Source organism: Hyperolius riggenbachi, chromosome 10, assembly GCF_040937935.1.
Source record: "Hyperolius riggenbachi isolate aHypRig1 chromosome 10, aHypRig1.pri, whole genome shotgun sequence".
Classification (NCBI taxonomy): Eukaryota; Metazoa; Chordata; class Amphibia; order Anura; family Hyperoliidae; genus Hyperolius; species Hyperolius riggenbachi.
Genome location: NC_090655.1, coordinates 234,338,926 through 234,361,145, shown reverse-complemented (window position 1 = coordinate 234,361,145; position 22,220 = coordinate 234,338,926). Strand labels below are relative to the sequence as shown.

Sequence of the window (22,220 nt, the reverse complement as noted above, 5' to 3'; positions counted from 1 at the left end):
ATAAAATCGTTACTCCACTGCAACATGTAAATACCAGTAGGTAGTTTTATTAGGCCTATGAATACTTTGTGGTTCGCCAGACTACTGGGGGCGTGGCTCAAAGTTTTGGCATTAAAAACTAATACTGTATTCGCTTAGGTTCTCCCATCAGCATCAAAAGATTATTATACAGCAAGATGCGCAACTTCAGCACCGCGATGCAGGTGGGAAGGAGCAGATGTGAGGAAATCCTCATTACAATTCTATTAGGCACTATTATGAACACAAGGAAAGAAATACGATCTGTATCCCGCGTGTATTTAACGGTCTTTACCGCCATTTTAGCGACTTCCACCAGCTAAGCTAAACACCCAGAATAAATCGGTCACAATTGGCAGCACACTGCTGTAAATCCTACATTAATCGTCTCCCTGTGCTGCGAGTCAGCTGGTGATCGGCAGGATGATTGATAAGCAGCGGTTACCAGCTGCTCGGTGTAATAATTCTGGGGAAGCCGCCTGCTCGGGTCTCCGCTTCTTTCATTGGAAGCCCGATTAATATACGTTATTGGAAGCGCGCTAGTGCTAGAGAACAATGCTAACTGCTCAGGCGTGTGCGCACTGCAGTAATATCGTTACATTGTTTATCACATGCTAGCCTCAGATATTACACGCTTGTTACAATGTTACATCTTCACTTTCTCAGCAGATCATGTGCAATAAATCAAAGTGCTGCCACCATGTGGTAATCTCTGGGTGGGGAGGAGCTTTAAAATGACGAGAAAACGGTTATATATGCGCGGGATATTCGAAAACATCAGCTATTGCTAACCAGATTTATCGCCTTTCGTTCTTATACTGAGGAGACTCCCATTTTAGAAAAAGGTCACTTCTTGTGTAAGTGCAGAATACAGATGCGCCAGCACAATAATAAGTATAGAACACTCTGCAGATTATACAGTATGTAAATCAGCTCTGTGTAGACAGTGTGGGTGGCTCTGAAAAGAGCCTTTGGGTTCTGTGGAATATCTATCGCTGCAGGAATTACTTGCTCTTGGCGGCCTTGTGGCTCTCGGTCTTCTTGGGCAGCAGCACGGCCTGGATGTTGGGCAGGACGCCCCCCTGGGCGATGGTCACCCCACCCAGCAGCTTGTTGAGCTCCTCGTCGTTGCGCACAGCCAGCTGCAGGTGGCGGGGGATGATGCGGGTCTTCTTGTTGTCCCGGGCGGCGTTGCCAGCCAGCTCCAGGATCTCAGCGGTCAGATACTCCAGCACTGCGGCCAGATAGACCGGAGCTCCGGCCCCCACCCGCTCCGCATAGTTGCCCTTCCTCAGCAGACGGTGAACACGGCCGACTGGGAACTGCAGCCCGGCCCGGGAGGAGCGAGTCTTGGCCTTGGCACGAGCCTTGCCGCCTTGTTTGCCTCTTCCAGACATGATAACTTCTGGGATACAAATAACTCTCCAACACGAGAATAGCCGAACCCGCCCCTCCTCCTGCCCTATATACTCTGCAGCCCGCCCCGCGCTGCCACCTGATTGGCTGCTATTCACCTCAGCCAATAGCAAGAAGGTCTGGCAATCCACTAATCAGCAAACGCCGGGGCGAGGCTCTGTACGTTAGTAACCAATTGCATCTGGGTTTGTTTGTTGCGCTCTTCAACTATGCAATTTTCTCATCCAGCCAATCAACTATAAGGGGCGGTTATCAGGCGGCACTAGTGACGCTCTCCAATAGTGTGAGCCGGCTCTCCTGCAGCCTGATTAGCATAATCGGCCTATATAAGGAGGGGAGGCGGCGCTGCTCCTTATTGTGTCTCCGCACTCTGCAGAGTTACTGAGAATCAGCATGGCACCTGAACCAACCAAGTCCGCCCCGGCGCCCAAGAAGGGCTCTAAGAAAGCGGTGAGCAAGACTCAGAAGAAGGACGGCAAGAAGCGCAGGAAGACCAGGAAGGAGAGCTACGCCATCTACGTGTACAAGGTGCTGAAGCAGGTGCACCCCGACACCGGCATCTCCTCCAAGGCCATGAGCATCATGAACTCCTTCGTCAATGACATCTTCGAGCGCATCGCCGGGGAAGCTTCCCGCCTGGCTCATTACAACAAGCGCCACACCATCACTTCCCGGGAGATCCAGACCGCTGTCCGCCTGCTGCTGCCGGGAGAGCTGGCCAAGCACGCCGTGTCCGAGGGCACCAAGGCCGTCACCAAGTACACCAGCGCCAAGTAATTGCCCAGCAGCGCCCCATACCGAGCATAATAACCCAAAGGCTCTTTTCAGAGCCACCCACTAATTCACTATGGAGCTGTAGCCTGTTACTGATATGTCTTAATTTAATGAGATACTGTGCAGTATTCTCACCGCAGTCTAGTAGTCGGGGGTGTTTAGGACCTTAGGATCAGTGATTAATTGGCTACTACATTTTGAATCGATCCGATCATTTACACTGTAAATACAGGATAGCCGTATACCCGAGACTTGTCTCTACGGGAATCCGTTATACTTTCGAATATGCGTAACGTGTACGATTGTCTTGTGGGGTGATCTGAATATACCATGTTGTCTGACGGGTTCGGAGTAACTTCAGCCTTGCAGAACTTTAGAGGAACCTAAACCCTTTCCTCAGGTCAGGACTGGAGTCTCTCTGCATACCGGATGGCCGCATAGTCTTCCTGAGAATGCAATGAAGTACGAGAGAAGTGGCACAGTGTCTAGCAGCGCCCCATACCGAGCATAACCCAACAGTCCACCGTCTACTTGATTGTGGAGCTGAGGTGCGCACACTGTTATGATTTCGAATTGTATCACCGCTATTGGAAACCACCCTGCACCTGGTGGGTAAAGGGTAGGAGGGGGTTCCAACCCCCACTATAACATTACTATTCACCTCCAGACACGTATTCACTGTTCAGTCATAAACCGTATATATATATATATATATTTGTGTAGTTCTTCTATTCTGAATATGAACAAAGAATTTTAAGTGAAGGTTGTGAAGAATAGTTCCCTCTGCAGCGTTTGGAAAAGCTTTTATTAGAGTACTCTGTAGTCTTGGAAGTGACGCAGGGTCTTCCCGAGAATAAAATGAACCACAATACTGTATATACAGGATTATTTCCTATACATTGGTGGATGTGTGTCACTGACTTCTCGTACTGTAGCTATACAGTGTATATCAGGGACGTAGCAATAAGGGGTTGCAGAGGTTGCGACCGCATCGGTACCAGAGGGGCCCCGAAGGGCCCTCCCGCAACTACAGTATTAGCTCTCTATTAGTCCTGTGCTCATAATTACTTCTATAGATACTTTGAATAGTGGCAATCATTACAAAACTGTCCCCCCATCCCCGTCTTGCAACTGACACTGTAGTTGCTTTTGGTGCGCTTTATCAATCGTTATGTAGAGTGCTTGGGGGGCCCACAGCTCCTTAGCTACGCCACTGGTATATATCCTGAGGCGGCTACAGCTGGGGTTGATTAGAAGCGGGCTGCCCGTATAGCATTACTTGGTAATGTCTAATAAACCATGATAGTGCTGTGTGTATGGTGGTGGCCAGAAGTGACATTCTTTATTCAAAATACTTTGGTCTTTGATATAGAATTGGAGGGACGCTGATGAATGGCAAGCTAGCCAGATATCCCATCTGCTGTCACTGCAACAACAACTCATTCCAAACTTCCCCCGAGTTCTGTCACGCTCCGCTCGGTGTGAGATCGCTCTGTGAGTGGAGCGGGGAGACTTCCTATTACAGCCCCGGCTGATGCCCGCACAGGGGGGAGGGAGAGTTCAGGTCTCCACGGCAACAGGAATCCTCAGCCCGGCCGATCTATTACTACAACCCGATACAGAGAGTCACATACGTGTAAACTACAGATCTGCTCTGCAGAGGGACGTGACTCATCCAGCTTCTGCTTTTAGCTATGAGGCTTTAAATGGCAATAGCATATTTACTAAATAAAATAACAACCGGAGCAGGCAAAATTGTAGAACTGGCGGGTTGATCTAACAAAGCAAGATGTGGCGGGCCATTTAAAAAATAACAAATGTTCTCCAGTAGCCATTCAGATAAAAGCTCCCGATCGCCCCGGCCAATCAGAAGCCAGAGCGCTGTATGAATAGGGGTACTGGCCTGCAGGGGGCGTGGTGTGAGGCAGCCAATGACAGAGAGGCGCAGGCTGTATAAAAAGGCTTTTCCCGGCCGCTCTCCTCAGTCTATTCTCGCCTGCGAGTAGAATCAGCCGATTGAGCGATGGCCAGAACCAAGCAGACCGCCCGCAAGTCCACCGGAGGGAAAGCTCCCCGCAAGCAGCTGGCCACCAAAGCCGCCCGGAAGAGCGCCCCGGCCACCGGAGGAGTGAAGAAGCCTCACCGCTACCGGCCCGGTACAGTGGCTCTCCGAGAGATCCGCCGCTACCAGAAATCCACCGAGCTGCTGATCCGCAAGCTGCCCTTCCAGCGCCTGGTGCGGGAGATCGCCCAGGACTTCAAGACCGACCTGCGCTTCCAGAGCTCGGCCGTCATGGCTCTGCAGGAGGCCAGCGAGGCTTATCTGGTGGGGCTCTTCGAGGACACCAACCTGTGCGCCATCCACGCCAAGAGGGTCACCATCATGCCCAAAGACATCCAGCTGGCCCGCAGGATCCGCGGCGAGAGGGCATAAGCGCGTCACACATTCTCACCCACAACACAAAGGCTCTTTTCAGAGCCACCCCCACATTTTCTACACAGGGCTGTTTCACGATTACTAAAAGTCCGATGACGATCTACCAGTGTATATTTCGTGGGTCATTTTAAACCTTAACGTTTATAATCTTTGCTAACTATGTAACGGCATCTCGGAGCAGTGGTGGTTTTCTACAAGAGGGAATGATCTGTAATGTAACAAGGATGGATATATTATCTATTACTTTCAGTGCAGATTGTATTACAGCACTTTAACATTACGGCACTCAAACGATTCGCATTTATGAGATCTCTGCAATTGGTATTCCAATTCACGTTGCGATCGTGGACGCGTAAGTGACTAAGTGATGTAAACATGAGACTCATCACATCTCTTCAGTGTACATGTGGGTGGCTCTGAAAAGAGCCTTTGGGTCTATGGAGTGATAAGCTGCAGCTTATTTCTTCTTAGGAGCGACCTTCTTAGGCTTTGCTGCCTTCTTTGCCGGGCTTTTGGCGGCCTTAGGCTTGGCTGCCTTCTTAGCGGGGCTCTTGGCGGCTTTCTTGGGTTTAGCGGCAGCTTTGGGCTTCTTGGCAGCAGCTGCCGCCGGTTTCTTGGCCGCCTTCTTAGCGGGGCTCTTCTTGGCGGCGCTGGGGGCTTTCTTAGGCTTCTTCGGGGACTTGGCGGCTTTGGGCTTCCTGGCAGTAGCCGGCTTCTTAGGCTTGGCGGCAGCCGCTGGCTTCTTCTTGTGCTCTTTGCCGGCTGCCTCCTTCTTGCTGACCTTGAAGGATCCGGAGGCGCCGGTGCCTTTGACATGGACGAGGCTGCCCTTTGTCAGCAAGCCCTTGATGGCCAGCTTGAGGCGGCTGTTATTCTTCTCCACATCGTAGCCTCCGGCAGCCAGAGCCTTCTTCAGGGCGGCCAGGGAGACCCCGCTGCGCTCTTTGGAGGCGGACACGGCCTTGAGGATGAGCTCGGACACGGCGGGGCCGGAAGGCTTCTTGCTGCCTTTCTTGGCTCCTCCTCCGGCTGCCGCCTTCTTAGGCTGCTTCTTCTTGGCGGCGGGCTCCGCTGCAGGAGGGGCGGCTGCTGGGGCGGACTCTGCCATCTTCCTAGTTATATTACAAAGTGTAACACTGCAAGTGGCCGCCAGTGAGCGCTTATATACTCTCCCCGGCTGCGCTGCCATTGGCTGCTGACAGTAGCGTCTTCCTATTGGTGGGATCGGGACTCTCAGCCGCCCCTCCACACAGCTGTCACTCCTCGGCTCTCTGCTTGTGTTTCCTCTCCGGGAGAAAAGTGGGTTTATTCCCCCTGGAAAGTAGGGGTGCGCCCCCTGTGTGCGGCCGCCCGGCTGACAGGGGTCTCCCCTCCCCCATTACAGTCACGGGGGGCTTTTGAGCGGCGACAGTGGCCGGGAAAACCCGCTGTAATGTGACCAGCTCTGCTCACTGCTTCCCGATCTCCTCTGTCTCCATCATTATCAGGGGGTAACATGTCTAATATACGGGGTCTCCTGTCACTGCCCCCCGCAATATGAAGGAGAGGATCCTCGCCACAGATTATACGGGGCTGGGGGGCGACTGACCCCTGGAGGGGAGTATTATGCTGAGAAATGCCCGGATGCTAGCACAGGCTGAGCTCTCCTCTGCTGCCTGGCTGCCATTGGGATGAGCCTATATCACACAGGGTTATTTATAGATAATAGCAAACAGGTATCTGTTGAGCACAGACAGGACGGGCCAGGGTGGAGACTGGGGGAGAGTGACTATGGACAATGGTTATAGAGGGCATGAGGACAGGAGGCACCCACAGAGGGTTAGTAGAATAGATGTGATGTGCTGTAGAGAGTGTGACTCACAAAGTGTGCGGAATCAGTGCAGATTTGGGGTAAATGAGAGGAGGGAAGGCGAGACAAACTGAACAGAGAATAATACTTCATCAGTGGCGTAGCTATGGGCCCCCGGTGTGTTTTACTCCCCCCCCCCCCCCCCCCCCCCCCACTACAAATCCTGCCAAGCTCATCCACAGTATTACAGGTGCAAGAAGGGGATGGGGAACAGTTGGTTAACGATTATTTACTACTACTATTCATAGCATCTATAGAAGTGATTATTACTAATACTAGCAAAGGACCAATAAATATGCCTGGGATGAAGCACGTGGAGCGTCACCAACAAAACAATATTAACATGCATAAAGCTCTTTAGCAGACAGTGTGGGTGGCTCTGACTGCTCACTACACTGAGGCGACATGACAGCACTCTTATATATTCACAAAAGGATTAGAATGCGGCACATTCACCGATGTAAAAACATGTATCTTTCAAGCATCGCTTATTTCCATAAAAGGTCACATTTCCTAGTCACGAGCAGCTTGCATTTATGTATCTCTGCTGTGCTCAAACTTCAGTAATCAACGGCGTGGAATTATCGGGTCACCTCGGAACTCCCTTTACACATGGAGACTGTGGCCCAGCGCCCATAGGAGAACACAACCCACCAACCCCGGCAGTAGCTTCTTTAATCCCTCAAGCCACCAAACATTCCCACCAAAACCGCCAGGCATAGGATCCCACCGGAACAACATGATTACATTGTGTATCTCATACTGACCTCAGATGTAACAGCTCATTATGTTACATTGTGTATCTCATACTGACCTCAGATGTAACAGCTCATTATGTTACATTGTGTATATCATACTGACCTCAGATGTAACAGCTCATTATGTTACATTGTGTATCTGATACTGACCTCAGATGTAACAGCTCATTATGTTATATTGTATAACACTGTTCTGTTCAATCACCCCCTCTCCTTGCTCAGCACATATATATGTATTATAATATTTAATAGCAATGCCGCCGTGCATTACATATTTATACACACCTTCCGTATAAATATGAAATTGTAAATTTGAGTTCAACATATTCCCATAGCGCTTTCTATAGAAACAGTGGGTGGCCCTGAAAAGGGCCTTTTTGTTTTAGTTGTTATAATCAGGGAAATGGGGAGTTTAGCCCCCGAAGCCGTAGAGGGTGCGCCCCTGGCGCTTGAGGGCGTACACCACATCCATGGCGGTGACCGTCTTCCTCTTGGCGTGCTCGGTGTAGGTGACGGCGTCCCGGATGACGTTCTCCAGGAAAACCTTCAGCACTCCGCGGGTCTCCTCATAGATGAGGCCGGAGATGCGCTTGACACCCCCTCTGCGGGCCAGGCGGCGGATGGCGGGCTTAGTGATGCCCTGGATGTTATCCCGGAGCACCTTCCTGACTGTGCCGCTTGGCGCCTCCTTTCCCGAGTCCCTTCCCGCCCTTTCCTCGGCCAGACATGACTGCGATATTGTTTCTTCTCTGCTACTAAAAAATGAATTGATCTGTGCGGCCGCCTCCTCTCCTCTTATACAGTCTGGGCGGACCTGAGGGGAGACTGCACTGAAGAAGGCGGAGCCACAGGCAGATTTGGAACGTTGTTTAAATATACTCTTTTCTGCATCTTTTCATTATATGTACTTATGCAGTAGATAGATGGTCAATATGTAGCTTTTTGTCGTTTAGCTGCAGTAATACGTGTACATTTGTACTGCTCAGACACTGTATTTGCAGAAAATCGTTACTCCACTGCAAAATGTAAATACCAGTATGTAGTTTTATAACTAACTGCTAAATGATAATTACGGTCGATTTGTTTCTCAAGGATTACATTATTTTTGCATGATAAATCTCTACAATATCTTCTATGTCCTTGTAAACATGCGGACCTAATAGGGGACTGCTGTGAAGGGGTGGAGCGAAGGGGCTTTTTCCCTTCTCGAAAGGAGCTGTAATGATTTCTTATCAGAGGCATGTGGTTTTGTATTGACAGCTCGCTGTAGTGTTGCCGAGTTCCACAAAAATGAAATGACAATTTGGAGATTAATCTCTCATCATTCATTTCTGTTAATCCAGACGTCAGTCGCTGTGGCCGATTGCTGATCATTATGGTCTTCTAGTTCATGCAGTAAAATATCTGTCATGTAGCTGCTAGGGCCATAGATAGATATGGCAATATAGTACTGTGTTTTTCTACATTCAATTGTATCTGTGTAGACGGTGGTAGCAGCTGCAACGATAGAACAGGGACAGAAAACATGCATAGCACTGATCACCATCGACGGATCTGACAGGAGGCGCTCACAATCATCCTATTCCAGTCACCAGTGGTGATTGTATGGGGAGTACATTGCAGGAAGATGTTGGTAACGGCTGATGAAAGATTGAGGAGAAATAGATTATTGGAAATATAGGAAAATTCTTATATTTGGAAGCTGTATAACCAGCTCGGTCATTCGGAATGGGAACGGAGATGGAACGATGCTGGGAAGGAGAGAGTAAAAGTGACGGCGGAAGCGGTTTCCTGTATGGTATTTTCGCAGGATTTATAGGCGTGTGGCGCAAATCCATTCCTGACAAAATAATTCTGGGATTATATAGTTGGTAGGGAGGATCTTTAAAATTGCTGGAAAGGCGGTTAACTATGCGCGGGATATTCGAAAATATCAGCTATTGCTAATCAGATTTATCGCCTTTCCTTCTTGTACTGGGGAGACGACTATTAGAAAAAGGTCATGTCTGTGAAGCAAAAAAAAAATCTTTCCTTGTGTGAACCGCAGAATACCGATACGCGCCAGCACAAAAATCTTTGCACTTATTCTACAGATCACTACAGAAAGATCTGAGCAAGACCACCTAGCTGGAAGTATTTAGGAAAATTGGATACTTACCTGCCGGTAATTTTCCTTTCCAGATGTGTCCATGGCAGCACGATAGGGTTAAGTCCCACCCACTTCACCCCATAGGACCAAGAATGAATAAATTAAAACCCTTAAGCGTCCCTCCCCAGTCTTGTAACTCGGAATCACCGAATCTAGGGAGGGAGCCTCGTGCTGCCATGGACACATCTGGAAAGGAAAATTACCGGCAGGTAAGTATCCAATTTTCCTAATTCCATATGTTTCCATGGCAGCACGATAGGGACATAACTAGCCAATAACACTAGGGAGGGATGAGGTGCGATTCAAAAGTTTTAATGATATTCACACACTATTTACAGTATTCACAGATAACACACTTGTTCCAAACTGTATAGAAGAACTTGCAGCTGGGTCTACCCTGTAATGTCTCATAAAGGTGTTCATTGAACTCCAATTTGCGGCTTGACATATTTTTTCTGGAGACACCTTCGTGAATGCTGCCCAGGAGGCCGCTAGACCCCTAGTTGAGTGTGCACAAATCTGATGTGGAGGAACCAGATTACGTATTCTATATGCTTCCTGGATAGTCTTGACCAACCAATTGGCTATTGTCCTGGAAGATGCTGGTAGGCCCTTTCTATATCCTGTAGAAATAACAAAAAGTCTTTCTGACTTCCTAATAGAAGCGGTTCTTGAAATATATTCTTTCAAAGTCGCCCCCACATCTAGAGGATGAGGAATAGTGTCCCCTTCTTGCCATAATGTTGGTAAAGTCCAATCCTGGTTGAAGTGATATAAGGTTGCAACTTTTGGAATAAATTGTTGAATAGGTCTGAGGATTACTCTGTCTGGGAAGAAGGTTAACGATGGTTCCTCAGACCCTAGCGCTTGGATTTCTGAGACTCGTCTAGCTGATGCTATGGCCACGAGAAACACGTCTTTGTATGCTAGGTGTATAAGATCACAGTCCTTTACTGGTGAGAATGGTGGACCTGACAGGACTTCCAGAACTAGAGGTAAATCCCATTTGGGGAAGAAGGTCTTCCTCGGGGGTTTTTGTTTCATTACCCCTCTGAGGAACTGCACAACTAGGGGATGTAGAGCCCATCTGTAATCAGTTAGTGCTGATAAGGCTGAAATCTGGACTCTCAATGAGTGATACCCTAATCCCTTATCCAACCCAGTTTGTAGAAACAATAGTATCTCCTTTATCTGAGGTTTGAGGGGATCAAGATTATATTGACTCATGAATGTAATAAATCTATGCCAGATGTTTTGATATGATGTCTTTGTCGCTGGTTTTCTTGCTTTTAATATGGTCTCAATCACTGAATCTGGGAGCTTCAACAACTCCAGCTTCCTCCTTTCAATGTCCATACTGCTAATTCCAGTCTTGCTGGATTGGGATGGAGTATCGGTCCCTGGTGCAGTAAGTTGGCACAGTCTGGGAGTCTCATCGGCTGGCACGTCTTCAGACGCCATAGCAGCGGAAACCAGGGTCTCCTTGGCCAGAACGGAATTACCGCTATTAGGGTGACTGGCTCCGTGAGTAGTCTTGTTAATAGCTTCTGAATCAACGGCACCGGGGGAAATACATACCCCACTGAAAAGTTCCATTCCGCTATCAGGGCGTCTGTTGATATCGCCTTCCTGCATTGCCATCTGGACATGAAGATCTCGCATTTTGAGTTCTTTGAGGTTGCCATCAAATCTATCTCTGGAATTGCTATGTGACTGCAGATCTCTTGAAATATGCTGTCGCTGAGGGTCCACTCGTTGTTGTCCAGGCGATTCCTGCTTAGAAAGTCTGCCTGTAGATTTTCGGGACCTGGAATATATGTTGCTGTTAGGCTGAGTAAGTGGTTCTCTGCTAGATAGAAAATTGGGGCTACTTCCTCCAGAAGCCGTCTGGATCTTGTCCCGCCTTGTTTGTTTACATAGGCTACCGCGGTGCGGTTGTCCATCCGCAGAAGAACCTGTTTTCCTCTTAAGTGTGACTTGAATTTGTGTAAGACTAGATAGGCCGCTCGTATCTCCAGTATGTTTGCTGGGAGAGTGGAATCTTGATGTCTCCAGACACCCTGTGTCACTTGACCCTCTAGGTGTCCTCCCCATCCTGTCTGACTGGCGTCCGTAGTGACTATAGTTGGGGGAGAAGGACAGATCTGTAATGGCACTGAAAGATTCTCCCTGTTTGTCCACCACAATAGACTGTTCCTCATCGGCTGAGATATTATGATTTGCTGGGACATCTCTCTGCTGTGCCACTGATTCAGGAAACCCATCTGCCAAGTCCTGCTGTGCCACTGCGCCCATCGCACCATAGGAATCGTAGACGTCAAGGTTCCGAGTAAGCTCAAGCACCGAGTTGCTGATGTTGATGACAGACAGATCATGTTCCGTACCTTGTGAATAAGTTTCTCTTGCTTCTCCAGTGGAAGGCTTATTGAGTTCAAATGCGTGTGGAACAAAGCTCCCAAGAATATGATACTCCTTGACGGTTCCAGTTGGCTCTTTATCAGGTTTACTTTCCATCCAAAGTTTTCCAGTTGTAATAGCAATGTCTGTCTGTGTTGCAATATCTGTCCCATGTCTTGATCTAATAATAGCAGATCGTCCAAGTAATGGAACAGTCTTAGTCCTTGTACTCTTAGGATCTCCACTAGAGATAGTAGAACCTTCGAGAATGTTCTTGGCGCTGTACAGATCCCGAAGGGAAGACAGCGGAATTGGAAGTGAAGGTTGCCTATGGCAAATCTGAGGAATCTCTGGTAAAGAGGGTGGATCATAATGTGGAGATAGGCATCCTCTAGATCGACTGAGAGTGCCCAATCGTTTTTCATGACTACTCTTGTGATTGTTTGCAAAGTCTCCATCTTGTATCTCGCCAGATTGATATATCTGTTTAATTTCCTTAAATCCATCACAGGACGGAGATCTCCTGATCTCTTTTTTACTAAGAATAACGGGGAGTAAACTCCCATCCCCCTTTCGGCTTGAGGAACCTGGATGATAGCGTTTTTTGCTAGAAGATTCTGAACGTACTCCATCAGAATATCTTTCCTTTCCTGTGATACTGGAATACTTGTAGCTTTGAATATTCTGGGGGGCATCTTGGTGAACTTCCATCGATGTCCGAATCGTACCGTCTGTACTACCCAGGGGTCTTTGATGTTGTCCGCCCAGACATTTGCAAAGGCCTGAAGCCTCCCGCCTACAGGTAATGCCTGAGCGGTTCGACCATCAAAAGGACTTCTGTTGGCTGGTACCCTGGGTAGTCTTTCTCTGTTTATTTAACCTTTGCAGGGTAGCCTGTGAACTCTGCCAATTCCTTCTAAATCCTCCTGAAGGCCTATATCCAGTAGCAGATCTGAATCTATTCTGCTGATAGGCTGGTCTTTGGTTTGACGTTGGTTTCCTGCTCTTCCGGTCCTGAGGAATCATGCCAGATTTTCCGCCAGTCACCCTGCTGATGGCTGAGTCCATAGCTTGTCCGAACAAGTTTTTTCCATCGTAAGGAATCTTGCACCATTCCTGCTTGGATCCTTGGTCAGCTGACCAATGCTTCAGCCATAGAGCTCTTTTGGAGACTACAGAGTGTAACATAGACCTTGATGAGCAACGGAGGATGTCAACTGCTGCTTCACCGACAAAGTCGGCTGTGAGTTTGAAGTCGTCCAGAGCTGCGATGATAATCTCTTTATCAGCATCAGACCTAATGGCTTCTTCGATATTTTCTGTCCACCCTCTTAGAGCCTCTGCGACTGCTGTCAGGGCTACTGCTGGTTTGCAGGCACTCCCTGATGAAGTATACGATTTCTTTAATTCTGAGTCAATCTTTCTCTCTAAAGGATCGGTGAACGAGGTTGAATCTTCCCGAGGTAATGTTACATGTCTGGCTAGATTCATGACTGATGCGTCCACTCTAGGCGGTTCGTCTAGCACTGTCGTTTTACTCTCCTCCAGGGGATACAGTTTATTAAATTTATTGCTTAAGGACGGCTTTTTATCAATTTTCTTCCACTCATCCAATATAACCTCGTTAATTCTATCGATAAATGGAAAAGTTTTAGTACTCTTCTTCAGGTGAGCGTAGTAATCCTTCCTCGATTGTGTAGAAGTAGAGGGAGCTTCCTCATCCTGCCACTCCATGGCCTCTCTTACCGACTTAATGTATGGTTGTACAAGGGCAAACTCAAAACCAACTGCTGGTTGGTCGGGTTCTGTGTTAGCCGAGGGGCCCACTGATGATTCGGATTCCTTATGATGACTGGTTTGAGGTAAGGAAGAAATGTACTGGTCCATAGATTCCTGGACCGCTTGTTTGATCATGGCGGAGATATCCATGGGCTGTTCCGGCTCTCTGGCCATAGAAGTGAAGCACGGTCTGCATACCAGCTTTCCACTCATAACGTCATTATCACATGCCCAGCATTTTTTCTTCGATCTTGAATCTCCACGTCTAGGAGATGAGCTATCCTGTCTCCTGGAGGAGGAGCGTTTACTGGAGCGTGAACGGGAGCGTGAGCGGGACCGAGATGGAGATCTCCTCTTAGGGGTCAAACTTCTCTTGGGGGAATACGGCTCAGACGGATCCCCGTATAGGCTTGTCTGGTCCAGTCCCCGCACTTGCTCCTGAATTAGGCTGCAAAATAATCAAACAGAGCCTAATTAGTAAGCACTCTTTTACCTAAAATAAAATATTGGCCACTTACAATCTGCTTCCTACCTTAGGCCATCAGGCTGGTCACTATCAGGTAGGGAAGACTCCATACTACAGCAATCCTGCTGTGGAAAGAAAGAAACTTTAAGAAACCTGCCAATTAGTAAAGAATGCCACTTTCTTCCCCCTAGAACAAATATTATACCAATATTTAATTGCCAATGAACCTGGCTGCGCCAATCCGGAGGAGAACTTCCCCTACCACCTCTCCGTCAGACTCGCAGACCCTGTCTGACAGAGAGAGCCGGCTTAAATCCCCCACTGATCCGCCCTGACCAATGGGCAATTGGGGAAGTGCCGAACGCCGCCTTCGCCCCATTCCGCAACACAAGCGGCCACTGGGACGCGAGAGCGTCATACGGAAGCGGCGCCAGCCGGCCAATGGAACGCGAGAGCGTCACACGGGAGTGACGTCAGCCGCCCCGGAACGCGGAAGCACCCAGCGCAGAAGCTGGAACGCACGCCAGAGCGTGTTCGCACGAGGAGAGCGGCAGGAAGGAAAACAGGCTAACTACCAAGGTATGGAGTCTCAGAGGAGAGTGCATTGCACAATCAAGTAATATAACGGGGTCATAATAGGGAGCATTGCAGCCATACGACCTGCACCATGGCCAGAAATGGTGAATTCGCCAGCCAGCGCCATTTAGTTGCTGGCAGGGAACCTTCAGCAGGAGAGGCTGAACCTGCTGGAAAGGAAGCAGATATCATTCCTGAAGTCTTCTGAAACTTTTGTAGCACGGTCCCATGAGGTGAGGTGATTCGAGGACAAAAAAAGACTGGGGAGGGACGCTTAAGGGTTTTAATTTATTCATTCTTGGTCCTATGGGGTGAAGTGGGTGGGACTTAACCCTATCGTGCTGCCATGGAAACATATGGAAAGAGCGCTCAGCAGATTATGCAGCATATATATCAGCTCTGTGTAGACAGTGTGGGTGGCTCTGAAAAGAGCCTTTGGGTTCTGTACAGTGTGTGTCCGGCTGCTGCAGGGAATTACTTGCTCTTGGCGGCCTTGTGGCTCTCGGTCTTCTTGGGCAGCAGCACGGCCTGGATGTTGGGCAGGACGCCCCCCTGGGCGATGGTCACCCCACCCAGCAGCTTGTTGAGCTCCTCGTCGTTGCGCACGGCCAGCTGCAGGTGGCGGGGGATGATGCGGGTCTTCTTGTTGTCCCGGGCGGCGTTGCCAGCCAGCTCCAGGATCTCAGCGGTCAGATACTCCAGCACTGCGGCCAGATAGACCGGAGCTCCGGCCCCCACCCGCTCCGCATAGTTGCCCTTCCTCAGCAGACGGTGAACACGGCAGACTGGGAACTGCAGCCCGGCCCGGGAGGAGCGAGTCTTAGCCTTGGCACGAGCCTTGCCGCCTTGTTTGCCTCTTCCGGACATAATATCAGCTCTACGGATGTTTCTCCCCAACACACTGGAATAGCCGCCTTCACTCCTCCTCCTGCCCTATATACTCTGCTGCCTGTTCTGCGCTGCCGCCCTATTGGCTCCTGTCCGATTCAGCCAATGGAATTCAGGTCCAGCATTTCTCCAATCAGCAAACTCTGGGCGTTCCTCTGCGCTGAATCCACCAATGGGATTATCTTCGGGTTCTCAGTAATGTGTTTTGCACACGGCGGGTCTCCAGTCAGTGAGAGGGAAGGAAAGCATCAGCCAGTGACGCTGCCCAATAGTGTAGAGAGAAGCGCTGCAGCCTGATTAGCATAGGCCGCCTATATAAGGAGGAGAGGCGGCGCTGCTCCTCATTGTGTCTCCGCACTCTGCAGAGTTACTGAGAATCAGCATGGCTCCTGAACCAACCAAGTCCGCCCCGGCGCCCAAGAAGGGCTCTAAGAAAGCGGTGAGCAAGACTCAGAAGAAGGACGGCAAGAAGCGCAGGAAGACCAGGAAGGAGAGCTACGCCATCTACGTGTTAGAGATGGGAAGTTCGGATCTTTTCAATGATCCGGATGATTCGAATCGGATCATTGAAGAGATCCGGATCTTTGATCCGAATCTCGAATCATTTTACTACAGGAAGCATTCGGGGGTGAAATGAACAGCAGGACAGGTCTGTGGACAGGAGAAGGGGAGGGAGTGGACACACAGAGAAGGGGAGAAGATGGACAGAGGGCAGGGAGTGGACAGAGATGGGAGGAGGGACGAGCAGAGAGCAGAAATGTTTGCACGTAATACCCACATGCTGCAATCATATGCTTTACATATATTTCACCTATATGTTCATCTGTACACTTTGAAAGAAAAGGTCGCACAGTGAAAGAAAGCATTCCCAGAAGATAAGTGCAGCTGTTTAGTGCCGAGTGCAGGAGGATTATATTGCCTTTCAATCACACTGTCTGCAAAGTTACTGAGCTGTGCTGAGCCAAAAGCTTCCCATGTGATCACTGTGCAGCACTACGGAACAGACAGCCTATAATGGGCAGCACGTTATAGCCAGTATGTGTGCTCTACACATATCTGGCAGTGGCACCCATGTCCCCTCTCTCTCATCTACCTGTCTCCCTGCAAGGCTGGCTCCCCTCCAACTGAGCGATCCCTGCTTCCAGGACCCCGCTGCCCGCTGAGAGGGGGCGTGTCGCTCCTGGCCCTGCCCCTTTTGCGATCCGAATCGTTCATTTTGATGATTCGGATGATTGACTCATAAAATAGATTCGGATCAAAGATCCGAATCGTTCATGATCCGGACAACACTACTACGTGTACAAGGTGCTGAAGCAGGTGCACCCCGACACCGGCATCTCCTCCAAGGCCATGAGTATCATGAACTCCTTCGTCAATGACATCTTCGAGCGCATCTCCGGGGAAGCTTCCCGCCTGGCTCATTACAACAAGCGCTCCACCATCACCTCCCGGGAGATCCAGACCGCTGTCCGCCTGCTGCTGCCGGGAGAGCTGGCCAAGCACGCCGTGTCCGAGGGCACCAAGGCCGTCACCAAGTACACCAGCGCCAAGTAATTGCCCAGCAGCGCCCCATACCGAGCATAATAACCCAAAGGCTCTTCTAAGAGCCACCCACTAATTCACTACAGAGCAGTCTTATACTATCACTTAATTTTATGGTGATTGTGTAATATTTTGGTCGCTACTATAGCCTTAAATCCGAGATCAACTGGGTCCTGGAGGAGAGGGTTGTACTGAGGCTCCCCAGCCACATGGATGTCTGACGGGTTTTGTGCGGCTGAGAGAAGTAATTAACCCAGACCGACTACAGAGTTATCGGGAGACTTGTCTAGTTTAATCTTGGGCCAATATGTTCTCATTTTAATGGAGATGTGAAGTTCGGATCTTTTCAATGATCCGGATGACTCGAATCAGTTCATTGAAAAGATCTGGATCTTTGATCCGCATCTTGGATCATTTTACTACGGAAGCATTTTGGGGGTGAAATGACTAGCAGGACAGGAGAAGGGGAGGGGGGTGGACAGAGAAGGGAGGAGGGACGAGCAGAGAGCAGAAATGTTTGTTTGCACACAATACCCACATGCTGCAATCATAATAAGGTGCAAAAGTTGAGGATGCAAGGACTGGGGAAGAGTTTGTGTGCATGGATAGGGAACTGGCTAATGGACAGAACACAAAGAGTTGTGGTCAATGGATTGTACTCAAAATGGGAGACTGTTAGCTAGAGATGGGAAGTTCGGATCTTTTCAATGATCCGGATGATTCGAATCGGATCATTGAAGAGATCCGGATCTTTGATCCGAATCTCGGATCATTTTACTACGGAAGCATTCGGGGTTAAATGAATAGCAGGAGAAGGAGAGGGGGGTGGACACACAGAAAAGGGGAGAAGATGGACAGAGGGCAGGGAGTGGACAGAGGAGGGACGAGCAGAGAGCAGAAATGGTTGTTAGCACACAATACCCACATGCTGCAATCACATGCTTTACATATATTTCACCTACATGTGCATCTGTACACTTTGAAAGCAAACGTTGCACAGTGAAAGAAAGCATTACCAGAAGATAAGTGCAGCTGTTTAGGAGGATCATATTACGCTGCAATCACAGTGCCTCCAAAGTTACTGAGCTGAGCCAAAAGCTTTCAATGTGTTCACTGTGCACAACTACGCAGGGATGCTCGGATGTGCCTCATCCACGAATTCGGAAATCCGCGTGGTTGCAAAAAAAAATCCGCATTCGGCCCCCGCCGCATGCGGATTTTCGTCCGCGTCCACGCAACCACGCGGATTTTTTCCCGTGAATGGCGTAATCACGCGCGGATTCACGCCCGGAGGCGGATTTTCTTTTAACGTTAATAACAAAGCCCCCATACATGCTACAGTCCCCCAAATAGCATGGATTATCGAGGTGATAAGGGGCAACATAACTTCAACATAAAAAATTCCCCAAAAAAAATTTTTTCTAGAGAAAATGGATTTTAAAGTGAAATCAACACTTTAAATGGGGCTATTAATTGGTAATAAGTGGTTTTAAAAAGGGATATACGCGTTAAGCAGTCAGAGGTGAAGGCGAGTTCCAATGGCACTTGGCGGCGAAGGTACCGCTGGAGGAGGATGAGTGGCTGACGGCAAAAAGGCTCCAGAGAGGTTTTTGTAATTTTTTTTTTGTTTTTTTTGCAGCAATTAGCAATGACATCGCAGCAGAGTTGTCAGTGGACACGGGCAGTGTGAACGCAGAGTGCAGTGGTGGTAGCGACTGAGTCAGGAGAAGGACTATGCGGGCGGTCAGTTCAGCAGCACAGAAGGACCACGGCAACATACTGATGGTAGTAGTAGCAGCACAGCGTCATAGTGCTGGCCAAAAAATTAAATGCACCCGGCGACCCGGGCAGTGTGAACGCAGAGTGTAGTAGCGACTAGTGTTGGGCGAACATCTAGATGTTCGGGTTCGGGCCGAACAGGCCGAACATGGCCACGATGTTCGGGTGTTCGACCCGAACTCCGAACATAATGGAAGTCAATGGGGACCCGAACTTTTGTGGTTTGTAAAGCCTCCTTACATGCTACATACCCCAAATTTACAGGGTATGTGCACCTTGGGAGTGGGTACAAGAGGAAAAAAAAAATTAGCAAAAAGAGCTTATAGTTTTTGAGAAAATCGATTTGAAAGTTTCAAAGGGAAAACTGTCTTTTAAATGCGGGAAATGTCTGTTTTCTTTGCACAGGTAACATGTTTTTTGTCGGCATGCAGTCATAAATGTAATACATATAAGAGGTTCCAGGAAAAGGGACCGGTAACGCTAACCCAGCAGCAGCACACGTGATGGAACAGGAGGAGGCGCAGGAGGAGAAGGCCACGCTTTGTGAGACACAACAACCCAGGCCTTGCATGAGGGCAAGAAGCGTGCGGATAGCATGCTTTGTACCGCCATGCAGTCATAAATGTAATAAAGATAAGTGGTTCAATAAACAGGGACCACGCGGCAACGCTAACCCAGCAGCAGCAGACGTGATGGAACAGGAGCAGGCGCAGGAGGAGAAGGCCACGCTTTGTGAGACACAACAACCCAGGCCTTGCATGAGGGCAAGAAGCGTGCGGATAGCATGCTTTGTACCGCCATGCAGTCATAAATGTAATAAAGATAAGTGGTTCAATAAACAGGGACCACGCGGCAACGCTAACCCAGCAGCAGCAGACGTGATGGAACAGGAGCAGGCGCAGGAGGAGAAGGCCACGGTTTTTGAGACACAACAACCTAGGCCTTGCATGAGGACAAAAAGCGTGCGGATATAGCAGCAATGCTTTTTGCCGCCATGCAGTCATAAATGTAATACAGATGAGAGGTTCAATAAACAGGGACCGGAAATGCTACACCATCCCAGATGTTCATTGGTCATGTTACTTGGTTGGGGTCCTGGAGTGTTGCGTAGTCATTTCCAATCCAGGATTGATTCATTTTAATTTGAGTCAGACGGTCTGCATTTTCTGTGGAGAGGCGGATACGCCGATCTGTGACGATGCCTCCGGCAGCACTGAAACAACGTTCCGACATAACGCTGGCTGCCGGGCAAGCCAGCACCTCTATTGCGTACATTGCCAGTTCGTGCCAGGTGTCTAGCTTCGATACCCAATAGTTGAAGGGTGCAGATGGATTGTTCGACACAGCTACGTCATCTGACATGTAGTCCTTGACCATCTTCTCCAGGCGATCGGTGTTGGAGGTGGATCTGCATGCTTGCTGTTCAGTGGGCTGCTGCTGCATGGGTGTCAGAAAATGTTCCCACTCCAAGGACACTGCCGATACCATTCCCTTTTGGGCACTAGCTGCGGCTTGCGTTGTTTGCTGCCCTCCTGGTCGTCCTGGGTTTGCGGAAGTCAGTCTGTCTGCGTACAACTGGCTAGAGGAGGGGGAGGATGTCAATCTCCTCTCTAAAGTCTCCACAAGGGCCTGCTGGTATTCTTCCATTTTGACCTGTCTGACTCTTTCTTCAAGCAGTTTTGGAACATTGTGTTTGTACCGTGGATCCAGAAGGGTATAAACCCAGTAATTGGTGTTGTCCAGAATGCGCACAATGCGTGGGTCACGTTCAATGCAGTCTAGCATGAATTGAGCCATGTGTGCCAGAGTCCTACCCGAATCCTCATCATCCTCTTGTGAGCGTTGTGATAGTTGTTGTGATGCATCATAGTCGTCACCTTCCTCCTGGTCTGCTTCTGCTGACCATTCGCGTTGAATTGTGGAAGTCCAACGTGCACCGCTCTGGCCCTCGTCAGTGGTGGCATGAAATTCCTGCTCCAACTCCAGCTGTTCCTCCTCCTCTTCTTCGTCATAGCTGCTGGGGCCAGCGTTCCCTGAGGCGGATGGCCTGATGTTGGTACCATCACGCTGATCGTTTTCTCCTTCAGATTCCCCCAGTTGCATCATGACAGCTGTTTCCTTGATTTTCAACATTGACCTCTTCAGTAAACACAGCAGTGGTATGGTAATGCTGACTGAAGAGTTGTCACTGCTCACAAGCAACGTGGATTGCTCAAAATTTTGGAGGACTTGGCAGAGGTCCAACATGTTGGCCCAATCGGATCCACAGAAGCTTGGCAGCTGTCCGGATGCGCCTCGGTACTGCGCCGTCATGTACTGGACCACTGCACTCTTCTGCTCACAAAAGCGTGCTAGCATGTGCAGCGTAGAATTCCAGCGCGTAGGGACATCACACAGCAAGCGATGGTGGGGGAGATTGAAGCGCTCCTGCATCTTGGCGAGTGCCCCCGAAGCAGTACTGGAATTTCTACAATGTTTGGCCACTCGACGCACCTTCAACAGAAGATCGGCCACGCCTGGGTATGTCCTCAGGAACCGCTGAACTACTAGGTTCATCACGTGCGCCAGGCAAGGGATGTGTGTCAGCTTAGCCAACCTTAAAGCGCAAATGAGATTACTCCCATTATCACACACAACCATGCCCGGTTTCAAGTCCAGCGGTGCCAGCCACAAATCCGTCTGTTCCTTTATTCCCTTCCAAATTTCCTCCCCTGTGTGCTGCTTATCCCCAAGGCAGATCAGCTTCAGCAACGCTTGCTGACGCATGCCAACAGCTGTGCTGCACTGCTTCCACGATCCTACTGCTGCTGGGTTAGCGTTTCCGGATGAGGTACAGCTTTGAGATGCGTTGGAGGAGAAGGAGTCAGAGAGGTAGGTGCTGCTGTTGTTATCCAGTGGGAGGGACGGCGGTGCAGCTGTTTGCGGCGTGGGCAACACCCGCGCCGTAGCAGGTGAGGAATCGCTGCCAGGCTCCACAAGGTTCACCCAGTGCGCGGTAAGGGAGATGTATCGACCCTGTCCGAACGCACTCGTCCAGGTGTCAGTGGTGAGGTGAACCTTGCAGGCAACGGCATTCTTCAAGCTTCGGGTTATTTTGCTGACCACGTGCTCATGCAACTCAGGCACTGCAGAGCGCGCAAAGTGGTAGCGGCTGGGAACCACGTAACGTGGGATGGCCACTGACATCATGCCCTTGAAGCTGTTTGTCTCCACCACTCGATATGGCAGCATTTCGCAGGCCAGAAGCTTGGCTATGCTGGCTGTTACTGCCACGGCCCGGGGGTCATTTGCTGGCAATTTCCTCTTGCGCTCAAACATCTCCGACACAGACAACTGAACCGTAGCGCTGCACACGGCAGGGCTGTTGGTTGTTGTGTTTGATGAACACTGGG

At 49.5% G+C, this 22,220-nt stretch overlaps 6 protein-coding genes and 1 pseudogene across 7 annotated transcripts; 3 read left to right on the top strand and 4 right to left on the bottom strand.

Moving 5' to 3' along the window:
- Positions 1–970: 970 nt before the first annotated feature.
- Positions 971–1,415, bottom strand: LOC137534873 (histone H2A type 2-B). Its single transcript, XM_068256555.1, has one exon. It carries the CDS (start codon positions 1,413–1,415, stop codon positions 1,023–1,025), a length of 393 nt encoding a protein of 130 aa, XP_068112656.1. The 3' UTR covers positions 971–1,022.
- Positions 1,416–1,827: 412 nt separating this feature from the next.
- On the top strand, positions 1,828–2,211 carry LOC137536925 (histone H2B 1.1-like). The gene has a single exon (XM_068259099.1). The coding sequence runs from the start codon at positions 1,828–1,830 to the stop codon at positions 2,209–2,211; it is 384 nt and encodes a 127-aa protein (XP_068115200.1).
- A 2,020-nt stretch (positions 2,212–4,231) lies between these two features.
- On the top strand, positions 4,232–4,663 carry LOC137536924 (histone H3). Its single transcript, XM_068259098.1, has one exon. The coding sequence runs from the start codon at positions 4,232–4,234 to the stop codon at positions 4,640–4,642; it is 411 nt and encodes a 136-aa protein (XP_068115199.1). The 3' UTR covers positions 4,643–4,663.
- A 420-nt stretch (positions 4,664–5,083) lies between these two features.
- Positions 5,084–5,759, bottom strand: LOC137534865 (histone H1B-like). Of its 2 annotated transcripts, XM_068256547.1 has the most exons (2): positions 5,706–5,753; positions 5,084–5,645 (listed from the first exon to the last, which is right to left on the bottom strand). In XM_068256547.1, exons 1-2 carry the CDS (start codon positions 5,751–5,753, stop codon positions 5,103–5,105), a joined length of 591 nt encoding a protein of 196 aa, XP_068112648.1. In that variant the 3' UTR covers positions 5,084–5,102. The 2 variants fall into 2 exon arrangements, with proteins under 2 accessions (XP_068112648.1, XP_068112649.1); XM_068256548.1 differs by having other exon boundaries at positions 5,084–5,759.
- Positions 5,760–7,664: 1,905 nt separating this feature from the next.
- Positions 7,665–7,980, bottom strand: LOC137534879 (histone H4-like; annotated as a pseudogene).
- Positions 7,981–15,093: 7,113 nt separating this feature from the next.
- LOC137534874 (histone H2A type 1-like) lies at positions 15,094–15,486 on the bottom strand. The gene has a single exon (XM_068256556.1). It carries the CDS (start codon positions 15,484–15,486, stop codon positions 15,094–15,096), a length of 393 nt encoding a protein of 130 aa, XP_068112657.1.
- A 403-nt stretch (positions 15,487–15,889) lies between these two features.
- LOC137536923 (histone H2B 1.1-like) lies at positions 15,890–17,061 on the top strand. Its single transcript, XM_068259097.1, has 2 exons — positions 15,890–16,009; positions 16,798–17,061. Exons 1-2 carry the CDS (start codon positions 15,890–15,892, stop codon positions 17,059–17,061), a joined length of 384 nt encoding a protein of 127 aa, XP_068115198.1.
- The last annotated feature ends 5,159 nt before the right edge of the window (positions 17,062–22,220 follow it).